The sequence below is a fragment of the Bufo bufo genome, chromosome 3, assembly GCF_905171765.1.
Source record: "Bufo bufo chromosome 3, aBufBuf1.1, whole genome shotgun sequence".
Taxonomy (NCBI): domain Eukaryota; kingdom Metazoa; phylum Chordata; class Amphibia; order Anura; family Bufonidae; genus Bufo; species Bufo bufo.
The window spans coordinates 353,049,921-353,064,407 of record NC_053391.1 but is presented as its reverse complement, the minus strand read 5'-3'; the positions used below and the strand labels follow the sequence as shown (position 1 = coordinate 353,064,407).

Genomic DNA, 14,487 nt, shown 5'->3' with positions numbered 1-14,487 from the left:
AATACAGTCATGCAATGGGTGATGTGGACCTATAAGTTAACATTTTTGTACACATTCAGGTCAGACCCTCGTTATCAGATAAGATAACTCTCCTGGGGGAAAACTGAAAAAGTGATTTTACCATTATAACTTTTGGATCGTGGCGGTCTAATCTCTGGGACCCCAATAATCATGAGTACAAAGGGGGCACTGTGCCCATTCCAGTGCAGCACCCCCTCCACAGCAGTGCCCTGGCCACCTACCACGCAGGGGCCTGCAGCAGAGTTTTTTGACAGCTGGTGATCCGTCTGAGACCTTCTGTAAGAAAATACTTTGCTGTTGGCAATACAATAATGCCAGCACAAATAGTTTATAGTTGCTGATTTATATAATTGCATATTTCTATAAGTCCTTTCCAATATGAAAAAGTAGAAGGCTCTACTCATTCTAGGTATTGGCAGGGCTCCCTGTTTACAACCTCCCAATTTTCTGAGATATTATACAGTAATTGGAACACTTTTATGTTTATACAAGTACTGTCATTGACAAAAAAGAAAGCACCAAGAAGGAATTGTTGAAGTAAAACTTTCTCTGTGTGAATGTACTGATGATATATGGAAGAGATTACAATATTAGAGCGAAAGGATACGTTTATTGGGGAAAACTGTACAACTGAAAGGAGGCTCTAGTACCCACTTCTAGCCTGGATACAAGATGAGAGATGGTTGGACATGGAGGACATACAGGTTCTGTATGGTATGCTGTAGCACAGTTGCCCACAGATGTTGCAGCTGATCTTGTAGATCCTGCACATTTGTAGGTTGCTGAAGCTGGTATCCCAACTGGTACCATCAACGCTCAATTGGCGAAACATCTGGTGACTGGGCAGGCCAAGAAAGTGTTGCTTGTGGTCTGTGCGTGCGTGCTTTCACGTAACCACCACTCCCAACAGCACCTAACAGCTAGGTCAGAACTGCCTAGATGGTGGGCAGTTTGTCGAAACGACCATGGAGACACCACCTCTAAAAGTCTGCCAACTGAGTAAAATATCTTCGAGTGTGTCATAGAGGCATGTCTAGCAGTCAACAATATCCCACCCAGAGGTACATTACCCAAAAGTAGCCTCAGAGAGCCTTTCTATAGACCACACCTGTAATCGGTTACATAACTGCATGCCGAGTTTTACTGCAATTCGACATTTTTATCTGGGTGCATTATTATTATTTTTTTGGCAATGAGTGTATTATGTACCACTTTACCATGCACCATAAAATACGGTATGTAACAGATAATTTTTTTTTTTTTTTGTAGGGTCTGCAACCGTTATCACAGTGAAAGCGCTCGCTGGGATGATCATTGTCTCCATACAAGACACCATGCAGCTCGGATATCCCATTTTTTACATCATGTTTGTGACTATGGTTGCTACTTCTATTGCACAAGCATCGTAAGTGCACAGCTTACCATTACTATAGTAAAGTCGATTATTATAGTATTGTGAGCTATCTGATAATTGGGGTAAGACTAGCACCACCCGTTGATCAGATGTTTGAAGAGGCTACGGCCTCTTCCTAGACCTATGACATCAGCTCCCCATTTGTAGCTCAATCATCCCGTTCAAGTGAATGGGCCTGCAATAACCAGCACAGCCACTATGCAATGGACGGCGCTGTGCTTGATTAGCTGAGAGGAGGCAGCAGTGCTTACCTTAGTGCAGCAGCCTCTTCAAACATCTGATCGGCAAGGGTGCTGGGATTCAGACCCCCACTGATCCGCTATTGATGACCCATCCTGAAAATAGGCCATCAATACTCCCGGGAAACCCTTTTAATGATGATTCGCTTTTTAACTATAGTTAGTGCAATGTATCCATGTTGATCATATTTGTGTGGCCTGGAGGCCAAACTTCACTTTTATTAATGACTTGAATGCAATGCAAAATAAGAACACTATAAAAAAAAAAAGAAACTGAAGAAACAGTAATACGTATGTATGGTATTTTTTCTTAGGTAACGTCTTGTGTTTTGCGGTGCTTTTTTTTTTTTTTTTTTTAGTTTTTTTTTAGTTTTTTTTTTTTAGATATATTATACTCATTATTCTGAATCCACTGATGTAAAATATCTCTGTTTTAATGCAGATTTCTTTCTGAAGCATCCGAGTTATATGATTCTGCCCTGATTGCAAGTGTTAATTACATTGTGTCTACAAGTCTTGCTATATCTGCAGGTAAAGTTAGTACATTTTCCAATAGTTGCTTGATGGCGGTTGCCACAAAAGCATACATGCATTTATTTTTCTGTTGTGATAAACAGATAAGTCTCCAAAGACACTGAAGCAATGAGACATTGGCACAATATCCAGGATAATCCAGGAGAAGCGTCTTCTGTAGTAGATCCGATCCCTGTGTAGAGCTAGTGCATTTTGTGCAGTAAGGCAAATACTCTACGCAATTTAGTTCTCATCCAAAAGGACAAAAATGGTCTCTCCAATGCCACCTATTGGTAGCTAGCTACCCTGTGAGTTAATTTCGGACCCATTAGGGAGCCCTAACTAGGATTAGGGTAGGCACCTATAGGTGGGACGAGCGCCAATTCTATTCTCTGGAGGAGAGCTAATTCTTGTCTCTAGCTCTCCACAAAGAGCACGCCCTCCCGCCAGATCCAGCACACACTGATAGTAAAATATCCAAGAAAACATGTAGAGGTGACAATGTGACCAGATGCCATTTTCTTATGACCTCCAGATTTGGGGACAATAGTTAGACTTGCTCTACCAAGTGAAATACTGTGCAGATTAGAGGATTTGTCAGAGATTATGAAGAATGATGTAAAACAGCAGAATAAGCATTACTTACCTTTGGAATGACTTGGCTGAAACATACACCGCTGACGCCAGTTAGGCTGGAGTGGTTGTGTGCCATCAATGTGATATCAGAGCTGCAGCCCTGTAAACCAGGGCCAGTGGGGAGAATCGGAACGACAGCAATGAAGGTAAGCAATGCTTATTTTGTTATTTTATTCATCTCTTGTGCTCCTAATCTAGCACAACCCGTTTGAGGAACAGTTGTGAGCACATGTAAGGAGTGGCATACATAGAGAAGTAAGGGCCCCATAGCAAGGATCAAACCGGCCTGGTTTGATCCCACACAGGACGGAAGGGTTTCAGCCTAAACCCCTTTCAGTGACCCTTGGGCCATTTTTTCTACTGCCTCATTAGCTAAAAGTTGTTCCTTTTTAGAAGGTAGAGTCCTGACCAAGTTTTCACCTCCAGTAGAGGAGGGGATGATCCCTCTTACCCTGGGCCCCATAGCAGTCGCATGGTCTGCCACTATGGTAGTTATACCCCTGCATGTTACGTTTTTTATTATTGGCAATTTTGACTAGTAACCAGATTGGTATATAATTAAATGTGTTTACATCACTGTTTCTACAGGAGCAGTATTCTACGTTGACTTCCGGAACGAAGATGCGCTGCATCTCTGCATGTTTGCTTTAGGGTAGGGCTCGATGCTGTGCTATTTTATGCCTAATATTCGGTCTAGTTTTGTGACTGAATTATCAGTCCAGTAAAACTATGTTTGTCCATCATCCATGTAGACATATGTTTCTGGTCCTGCATTTCCCAATGAAAATGTATATTGGTTGGTGTGGGTTTTTCATAAGTGTTCCTTGTTCACAGTACAGATTTCAGTTATTTGTAAATGTAATGGATTCTTTTTTTTTCCCAAAGGTGCCTTATTGCGTTTTTGGGAGTCTTTCTTATCACAAGGAGCAGAAAGAAGACAAAAGCATTTGAACCTTATGTTGCCATTAGTTCTATGCCAGGTAAAATTGCCACAAGTGCAGGTCATTGTATATCAACTTTTAGAACCAAAAGTTAGGCTCAAACCTCAGATCTCGTATGCTCATACAGGAGAATGAGATTTGAAGAGGACCTCTCATGACATGTTTGTTTTAGTAACTACCATATTTTTCGCCCTATAAGACACGCCTGCCCATAAGACACACCTATGTTTTTGAGGAGGAAAATAAGAAAAACAAATTTTTTTTTCATTAGACTCCCAATACTAATCAGAATTCAGCTCTGAACCCCAAACCAACCTCAGCTTGGACCCCCAATGTTAATCAGACTTCAGCTCAGACCCTCAATGTTAATCATACCCCTAAACAGATCTCAGATCAGACCTCCAGTGTTAAACAGACCTTAGATCAGACCTCCAATGTTAATCAGTCACCTCAAACAGACATCATATAAGACCCCCAATGCTAAGTAGACTACAGCTCAGACCCCCAATCAGACCTCCGATCAGACAAAAAATAAATAAAAATCAACTCTCCTCTCCTGTTCTGGACGTCACGGCTGTTCCTGAGATCCAGCTCTCTTCTTGCCGTGCTGTGCAGTGACCCGACGTTGAGCTCGCCTATGTCCTTACGCTGAGCGCACAGTGTGCAGCACCTGCAGGAGGAGACCAGGAGAGAGCCAGCACAAGGAGCACTGTATTCACCGCTTCCCGATTCTCCTGTACTAATGAGGGTTTCTATAATGGAAGCGCTCATTAGTATTTGCCCTATAAGATGCACTGACATTTTCCCTCCACGTTGGGGGGGGGGGGGGGGGGGAATGCTTCTTAGGGTCCATTCACACGTCTGTGTGTGTTTTGCGGATCCATGTATCTGCAAAACACGGACATCAGCAATGTGCGTTCCGCATTTTGCAGACCGCACATCGCCGGCACTATATAGAAAAGGCCTATTCTTGTCTGCAATTGCGGACAAGAATAGGACATGTTCTATTTTTTTTTCGGGAACGGAATTGCGGACAGGGCAGCACATCGTGCAGCCCCACAGAAATGAAGGGGTCCGCAATTCCGTTCCGCAAAATGCGGAATGAAATTGCAGACGTGTGAATGGACCCTTATAGGGTGAAAAATATGGTACTTGATTCCCCATGCAATAACAATTCTGGAGCATCTATTGTTAGAACTGTATGTTGTGCCATTCCTCTATTATTCCTGCTAGATGTTTATGAACAAAGGTACAATTGTTACCAGTTGGGGGGGGTTCCTGCAAAGACTGATATTGACAGCACTGATTGGACAGTGTCAGAAGGTGTAGGGCAGGGGTCAGCAACCTCCGGCACTCCAGCTGTTGTGAAACTACAACTCCCAGCATGCACACTTGCTTGGCTGTCCTCAGAACTCCAAAATAAGTGAATGGAGCATGCTGGGAGTTGTAGTTTCACAACAGCTGGAGTGCCGGAGGTTGCTGATCTCTGGTGTAGGGACAAACACCCAATAGTACATTTGTTCCTGTCTGTGAATCGGGCAACTATAGGCCAGTAAGCCTGACATCAATAGTGGGGAAATTAATGGAAACCATACTTAAGGAGAGGATTGTGGACCATCTAAAATCCCATGGATTGAAAGATGAAAAACAGCATAGGTTTACTTCAGGGAGATCATGTCAAACTAATCTTATTGATTTTTTTGATTGGGTGACTAAAATAATAGATGGAGGAGGTGCAGTAGACATCGCTTATCTAGACTTTAGTAAGGCTTATCAATAAATTGCAGTCTTTGTGCGTGGACTCCCATATTGTTGAATGGATTAGGCAGTGGCTGAGGGACAGGCAACAGAGGGTTGTAGTCAATGGAGTATATTCAGACCAAGGTCTTGTTACCAGTGGGGTACCTCAGGGATCTGTTCTGGGACCCATATTGTTTAATATCTTTATCAGCGAAATTGCAGAAGGCCTCGATGGTACGGTGTGTCTTTTTGCTGATGACACAAAGATTTGTAACAGGGTTGATGTTCCTGGAGGGATACACCAAATGGAAAAGGATTTAGGAAAACTGGCAACTAAACTTTTATGTTGATAAGTGCAAGATAATGCACCTGGGGCGTAAAAACCCAAGAGCAGAATATAAAATCAGTGATACAGTCCTAACCTCAGTATCTGAGGAAAGGGATTTAGGGATCATTATTTCAGTAGACTTAAAGGTAGGCAGACAATGTCACAGAGCAGCAGGAAATGCTAGCAGAATGCTTGGGTGTATAGGGAGAGGAATTACCAGTAGAAAGAGGGAGGTGCTCATGCCGCTCTACAGAGCACTAGTGAGACCTCATTTGGAGTATTGTGCGCAGTACTGGAGACCATATCTCCAGAAGGATATTGATACTTTGGAGAGAGTTCAGAGAAGAGCTACTAAACTAGTACATGGATTGCAGGATAAAACTTACCAGGAAAGATTAAAGGACCTTAACATGTATAGCTTGGAAGAAAGACGAGACAGAGGGGATATGATAGAAACTTTTAAATACATAAAGGGAATCAACAAGGTAAGAGGAGAGAATATTTAAAAGAAGAATAACTGCTACAAGAGGACATAGTTTTAAATTAGAGGGGCAAAGGTTTAAAAGTAATATCAGGAAGTATTACTTTACTGAGAGAGTAGTGGATGCATGGAATAGCCTTCCTGCAGAAGTGGTAGCTGCAAATACAGTGAAGGAGTTTAAGCATGCATGGGATAGGCATAAGGCCATCCTTCATATAAGATAGGGCCAGGGGCTATTCATAGTATTCAGTATATTGGGCAGACTAGATGGGCCAAATGGTTCTTATCTGCCGACACATTCTATGTTTCTATGTGAAAGTTGTTATTCATCAGTAGTATAAGTCAGAGCAGTAGTAATAAGTCAGAGTAACTGAACTTTTAACTTGTTTGTTATATTTTCTCTTGAAGACGTTTTGCTAGTCATCCGACTGTCTTTATATTTGAGAAATCCAGTCAGATGACTAGAGAAACATCTTCAAGAGAAAACACAAGTCTGGTTTCTCTGACATATTACTACTATTACTATTATTTCTTCAAGCAGGAATAATAGAGGAATAGCACAACAAAGAGTCACAAGAATGGGTGCTCCAAAATTCTCATTACATGTGGTATTCAATCACTTACTTAGGGTCCATTCAGACGTCCGCAATTCTGTTCCGCATTTTGCGGAACAGAATTGCGGACCCCTTCATTTCTATGGGGCCACATAATGTGCTGCACGAATCCGGAATTGCGGATCCGCACTTCCGGGTCTGCAATTTTGTTCCCCCAAAAAATAGAACATGTTCTATTCTTGTCCGCAATTGCGGACAAGATTAGGCATTTTCTATTAAGTGCCGGCAATGTGCAGTCCGCAAAATGTGGAGCGCACATTGCCGGTGTCCGTGTCTTGTGGATCCGCAAAACACACATGGACATGTCAGAAGTGGTAAAGGCGCTCCAGTAATACAGTAGGACTAATTTTTTTGTAGATTGGACACATTCATTACATTGGGGTTTCAAAAAATACGGACAGCACATTTCCGTCCTGTAAAAAATAGAACATGTCCTATTCCTGTTCATTTTGTGGAAAAGAATATACATTTTTACAGTGGGGCCTGCGGAAATTGTGAGATGCACATGGACGGTATCCATATTTTGCGAATCCGAGGTTTGCGGACTACAAAATAACACAGTCATGTGCATGAGACCTTATACAGAGAATGCTATCAATCACTGATAACACCTCCGGGTACTGAGAGATGTTCACGTCTCTCAATAGAGAGATAAATGTATAACGTATAAGTTTTGCATCTTTTCCCATAGAACTAAGCATCAATCTGCTCAGCTCCTCCTGCTCTATAACTTGCTGCCTGCAGATTGTACTGCATTTTGTGGTGACAGGTTCCCTTTAACCACCTCCGGACCGCCTAACGCAGATTCGCGTTCCGGAGGTGGCAGCGCTGCGCATATACGCGTCATCTCGCGAGACGCGAGATTTCCTGTGAACGCGCGCACGCTCACAGGAACAGAAGGTAAGAGAGTTGATCTCCAGCCTGCCAGCGGCGATCGTTCGCTGGCAGGCTGGAGATGTGTTTTTTTTTAACCCCTAACAGGTATATTAGACGCTGTTTTGATAACAGCGTCTAATATACCTGCTACCTGGTCCTCTGATGGTCCCCTTTGTTTGGATCGACCACCAGAGGACACAGGTAGCTCAGTAATATGTTGCACCAAGCACCACTACACTACACCCCCCCCCCCCCTGTCACTTATTAACCCCTTATTCACCCTTGATCACCCCTGATCACCCCATATAGACTCCCTGATCACCCCCCTGTCATTGATTACCCCCCTGTCATTGATCAACCCCCTGTAAAGCTCCATTCAGATGTCCGCATGATTTTTACAGATCCACTGATAGATGGATCGGATCCTCAAAACGCATACGGACGTCTGAATGGAGCCTTACAGGGGCGTGATCAATGACTGTGGTGATCACCCCATATAGACTCCCTGATCACCCCCTGTCATTGATTACACCCCTGTCATTGATCAACCCCCTGTAAAGCTCCATTCAGATGTCCACATGATTTTTACGGATCCACTGATAGATGGATCGGATCCGCAAAACACATACAGGCGTCTCCCTGGAGCCTTCCAGGGGAGGTGATCAATGACAGGGGGGTGATCACCCCATATAGACTCCCTGATCACCCCCCTGTCATTGATCACCCCCCTGTCAGGCTGCATTCAGATATCCGTATGATTTTTACGGATCCACGGATACATGGATCGGATCCGCAAAACACATACGGACATCTGAATGGAGCCTTACAGGGGGGTGATCAATGACAGGGGGGTGATCACCCCATATAGACTCTCTGATCACCCCCCTGTCATTGATCACCCCTCTGTAAGGCTCCATTCAGACATTTTTTTGGCCCAAGTTAGCGGAATTATTATTTTTTTTTCTTACAAAGTCTCATATTCCACTAACTTGTGTCAAAAAATTAAATCTCACATGAACTCACCATACCCCTCACGGAATCCAAATGCGTAAAAATTTTTAGACATTTATATTCCAGACTACTTCTCACGCTTTAGGGCCCCTAGAATGCCAGGGCAGTATAAATACCCCACATGTGACCCCATTTCGGAAAGAAGACACCCCCAGGTATTCCGTGAGGGGCATATTGAGTCCATGAAAGATTGAAATTTTTGTCCCAAGTTAGCGGAAAGGGAGACTTTGTGAGAAAAAAATAAATAAAATCAATTTCCGCTAACTTGTGCCAAAAAAAAAAATTCTATGAACTCGCCATGCCCCTCATTGAATACCTTGGGGTGTCTTCTTTCCAAAATGGGGTCACGTGGGGTATTTATACTGCCCTGGCATTCTAGGGGCCCCAAAGCGTGAGAAGAAGTCTGGTATCCAAATGTCTAAAAATGCCCCCCTAAAAGGAATTTGGGCACCTTTGCGCATCTAGGCTGCAAAAAAGTGTCACACATCTGGTATCGCCGTACTCAGGAGAAGTTGGGGAATGTGTTTTGGGGTCTCATTTTACATATACCCATGCTGGGTGAGAGAAATATCTTGGTCAAATGCCAACTTTGTATAAAAAAATGGGAAAAGTTGTCTTTTGCCAAGATATTTCTCTCACCCAGCATGGGTATATGTAAAATGACACCCCAAAACACATTCCCCAACTTCTCCTGAATACGGCGATACCACATGTGTGACACTTTTTTGCAGCCTAGGTGGGCAAAGGGGCCCATATTCCAAAGAGCACCTTTAGGATTTCACAGGTCATTTACCTACTTACCACACATTAGGGCCCCTGGAAAATGCCAGGGCAGTATAACTACCCCACAAGTGACCCCATTTTGGAAAGAAGACACCCCAAGGTATTCCGTGAGGGGCATGGCGAGTTCCTAGAATTTTTTATTTTTTGTCACAAGTTAGTGGAAAATGATGATTTTTTTTTTTCTTTTTTTTTTTTTTTTTCTTGCAAAGTCTCATATTCCACTAACTTGTGACAAAAAATAAAAACTTCCATGAACTCACTATGCCCATCAGCGAATACCTTGGGGTGTCTTCTTTCCAAAATGGGGTCACTTGGGTAGTTATACTGCCCTGGCATTCTAGGGGCCCAAATGTGTGGTAAGGAGTTTGAAATCAAATTCTGTAAAAAATGACCAGTGAAATCCGAAAGGTGCTCTTTGGAATATGGGCCCCTTTGCCCACCTAGGCTGCAAAAAAGTGTCACACATCTGGTATCTCCGTATTCAGGAGAAGTTGGGGAATGTGTTTTGGGGTGTCATTTTACATATACCCATGCTGGGTGAGAGAAATATTTTGGCAAAAGACAACTTTTACCATTTTTTTATACAAAGTTGGCATTTGACCAAGATAATTATCTCACCCAGCATGGGTATATGTAAAAAGACACCCCAAAACACATTCCCCACCTTCTCCTGAGTACGGAGATACCAGATGTGTGACACTTTTTTGCAGCCTAGGTGGGCAAAGGGGCCCATATTCCAAAGAGCACCTTTCGGATTTCACCGGCCATTTATTACAGAATTTGATTTCAAACTCCTTACCACACATTTGGGCCCCTAGAATGCCAGGGCAGTATAACTACCCCACAAATGACCCCATTTTGGAAAGAAGACATCCCAAGGTATTCGCTGATGGGCATAGTGAGTTCATGGAAGTTTTTATTTTTTGTCACAAGTTAGTGCAATATGAGACTTTGTAAGAAAAAAAAAAAAAAAAATCATCATGTTCCGCTAACTTGTGACAAAAAATAAAAAGTTCTATGAACTCACTATGCCCATCAGCGAATACCTTAGGGTGTCTACTTTCCGAAATGGGGTCATTTGTGGGGTTTTTCTACTGTCTGGGCATTGTAGAACCTCAGGAAACATGACAGGTGCTCAGAAAGTCAGAGCTGCTTCAAAAAGCGGAAATTCACATTTTTGTACCATAGTTTGTAAACGCTATAACTTTTACCCAAACCATTTTTTTTTTACCAAAGACATGTAGAACAATAAATTTAGAGCAAAATTTATATATGGATCTCGTTTTTTTTGCAAAATTTTACAACTGAAAGTGAAAAATGTCATTTTTTTGCAAAAAAATCGTTAAATTTCGATTAATAACAAAAAAAGTAAAAATGTCAGCAGCAATGAAATACCACCAAATGAAAGCTCTATTAGTGAGAAGAAAAGGAGGTAAAATTCATTTGGGTGGTAAGTTGCATGACCGAGCAATAAATGGTGAAAGTAGTGTAGGTCAGAAGTGTAAAAAGTGGCCTGGTCTTTCGGGGTGTTTAAGCCCTAGGGGCTGAGGTGGTTAAGTCCACTGTTGAACACCATCGCTATATTTTCATAACATAAATCCTAAATAGTGTGTTGATTTAAGATTAGAGCTCTGTTTTCCTACAAAGCCTAAGATTTAAAGGGGTTTTCCAAGATTTCACTACTGATGACCTACTCTCCGGATAGGTCATCAGTGTCTGATCAGTGGGGGGCCAACATCCGGGACCACCGCTGATCAGCTGTTCAAGAAGGCAGCGGCGCTCGGGGTAGCGCCATGGCCTTCTTGCAGCTTTCCTTGGCCAAATGATGACACGTTCATCGGTCACGTGGCCTAGGTGCAGCTCAGCCCCATAGAAGTGAATGGGGCTGAGCTGCAATACCAAGCACAGCCACTATACTATGTAGAGCGCTGTGCTTGGTGAGCACGGAGAAGGCTGTGGCGCTCACCGGAGAGCTGGTGCCTTCTCAAGCAGCTGATTGTCGGAGATACTGATGACCTATTCTGAGAATAGGTCATGATTAGAAAAAATTCGGAAAATGGGTTTTCGGAAGCTTACATTTTATGTATAAGAAGATTAATTAGAATGGCTTTAAACTTACCATTTTGCCAGGTGGTTTTATGACTGCGCTGTATATCACACGCCATATAACACAGTGGGGCAGATTTACTAACAGTGTTGCACTTTGCACTGTCTAAGAATATGAATCACAGTTACAATGTTAGACACATTTACTAGTCTGATGCATAGACCTTTATAAATTTGGAATATGTTAAATCCTGTGCCATATTTATGCCAGAATTCTCTCTGAGCCAAAAATTTGTCCGCGCTTCTGAAACTCTGAGAAAATTTTGAACTGTGGTATTCTTGCCACTAATTGAGGAGACAACAGGGAACTAGAAAGCTAATACTGGCTAGCTGTCGGACCTCGTACTTAAACGGCACCAGATTTATCACAGTGGTTGGTACATCTGACCTATAAATTTAGCATAGTTTCATTCCAATTTTGACTGCAACATGGGACCTTATATGTGGATTGTGTGTCCGCCCAATATACAGGTGAAACTTGAAAAATTTGAATATTGTGCAAAAGTCCATTTATTTCAGTAATTCAAATTAAAAGGAATTGCATTAATTCAGCTTAAAATTTGAATTTTGTGAAAAGGTCCAATATTCTAGGCTCAAAGTGTCACACTCTAGTCAGCTAATTAATCCATACCCCCTGAGCAAAGGGGACCTGAGATTGTGACTTTGGGGTTTCATAAGCTATAAGCCATAATCATCCAAATTATACCAAATAAAGGCTTGAAATATCTCGCTTTGCATGTAATGAGTCTATCTCATATGTTAGTTTCACCTTTTAAGTTGCATTACTGAAATAAATGAACTTTGCACGATATTCAAATTTTTCGAGTTTCACCTGTATATGTCACATACAAGGGCTACTTCTAGCTCTCTTTCTCAACAGCGCATGTGTGGGTAACAAAGAATGCGCTGTCATCCAACTAACATCACGTGGTCCATGTACGGGATGTGTGGCATGTCATTGCTAGAAGGTATCCTGAGAGGGGATAAGCAGACTGAAGTGGGATTGTGCAGCCCGGGATTTCAAGTGCATTGTCTTCTGGACAGTGTAGCCCGGGGTTGATCTCTGCACTGCTGACACACCCTATAGTGGCGTGTGCGAGAACAATTCAGTGCCCAAAACAGGCAGAATGCTATTCATCTCTTTTATTTATACATGAAACACGTTATGAAGAGTTTTCCTGAACTTCCCCTAGACACAGCAGCAGACGGCTAGAATTATCTTATTCTGCATCAGAAATAGACTTGGATAGCTGAAAAACAGATCAAGAAATGAATCCACAGCATTGGCGCAGATCTGTTGATGAAAAGCTGCCACATTTATACTAAATAACACTTTTTACGCGTCACTCACAAATAGGCGTGACTTAAAGGGGTATTCCCATCTGAGACAACGGGGGCATATCGTTAGGATATGCCCCCATTGTCTGATAGGTCTGGGACCCGCACTTACACCGAGAGCGGAGCCTCGAAAGTGATGGAGGGCGCACTCGCATGCGCAGCTGCCCTCCATTCATTTCTACGGGACGATGGAAATAGTCCTAGACAGTCAGCCAAGGGCGCTACCATCAAGCTTTTACAGTATATGCACACAACAGCTCTTGATTTTCTGGAACTGGCTGCCAAATCCAGGCCCAGATTCTGTAAAAATGTGGCTTGTGTAGTACATAAATCTGTTATTTTTAACATAAAGTGACAATTTGTCCTGTGCATACTAATGTCGTCAGGTTCCTACTGCACAAGAGCAGGCATGCAGCTGTGGAAAGGATTTATGCACCATGATATCTAATGAATCATTCTTTATTGTAGGGGTGAACAACATGCACGATGATGGTAGCACAATCCAACCTGATTTTGGAAGCTCGTTTTCCTATGGAGCCTTGCAAAGCAATGACAGTTTGTCAGAACTCTATACGGCAGCCACTCTTCCTGTTGTATCAGAAGAAGCATCACCGGCACAGTCTTATAAGGTCCTGGAACACAATAAGAGTGAATAGGCTTCATTACCTAAAAGACTGGACAAAAATGTACTACTGTATAAATGAGGCCTTTCTCTTGTCCCCCGTGTATATACAGAATGTCAACCCTCATGTCAGATACTCAGCTTATTTTTATTTCTCACATTGGAAGTCGTCGCTACGTGGCAGGTTGTGAGTTCTGTTTAGCTCTACCTCGTGGATTGTTTCCAATGAAATCGTATTACCTACTTTGATTAGGCTACTTTCACACTTGCGGCAGAGTGATGCGGCAAGCAGTTCCGTCGCCGGAACTGCCTGCCGGATCCGTCAATCTGCATGCAAGCGGAAAGCATTTGTAGACAGATCCGGATGCGGATCCGTCTTACAAATGCATTGCAAGAACGGATCCGTCTCTCCGTTTGTCATCCTGAGAAACTGCTCTGTTATTTATTTATGTCACATTTTTACCGGTGGATGCGCAGACCGGAAGGACAGATCCGGCATTGCGGCACGACTACATTCCTATGGAAAAAAATGCCAGATCCGGCATTCAGGCATGTGTTCAGTTTTTTTGGTCGGAGATAAAACCACAGCATGCTGCGATATTATCTCCGTCCTGAACAGTCAAAAAGACTGAACTGAAGACATTCTGAACGGATTGCTCTCCATTCAGAATGCATGGGGATATGCTTGATCAGTTCTTTTCCAGTATTGAGCCCCTAGGACGGAACTCTATGCCGGAAAAGAAAAACGCTAGTGTGAAAGTACCCTAAGATTTATGTATAAACTTTAGCAGTCCTTTAACTTATATTTTGTTTTCATCTTTTGG

At 42.7% G+C, this 14,487-nt stretch overlaps 1 protein-coding gene across 4 annotated transcripts in view; it reads left to right on the top strand.

The window, feature by feature from the left end:
* NIPAL3 (NIPA like domain containing 3) overlaps window positions 1-14,184 on the top strand; it is a 48,669-nt gene extending 34,485 nt beyond the window's left edge. For 2 of the 4 annotated variants that reach the window (XM_040424490.1, XM_040424491.1), the window contains exons 8-12: window positions 1,291-1,426; window positions 2,117-2,205; window positions 3,412-3,475; window positions 3,709-3,803; window positions 13,510-13,697. In XM_040424490.1, coding sequence (XP_040280424.1) covers window positions 1,291-1,426; window positions 2,117-2,205; window positions 3,412-3,475; window positions 3,709-3,803; window positions 13,510-13,697 — 572 coding nt within the window. Of the gene's footprint in view, window positions 1-1,290; window positions 1,427-2,116; window positions 2,206-3,411; window positions 3,476-3,708; window positions 3,804-13,509 lie in introns of all 4 variants that reach the window. The other 2 variants (XM_040424494.1, XM_040424492.1) reach the window with 2 other exon arrangements.
* The last annotated feature ends 303 nt before the right edge of the window (window positions 14,185-14,487 follow it).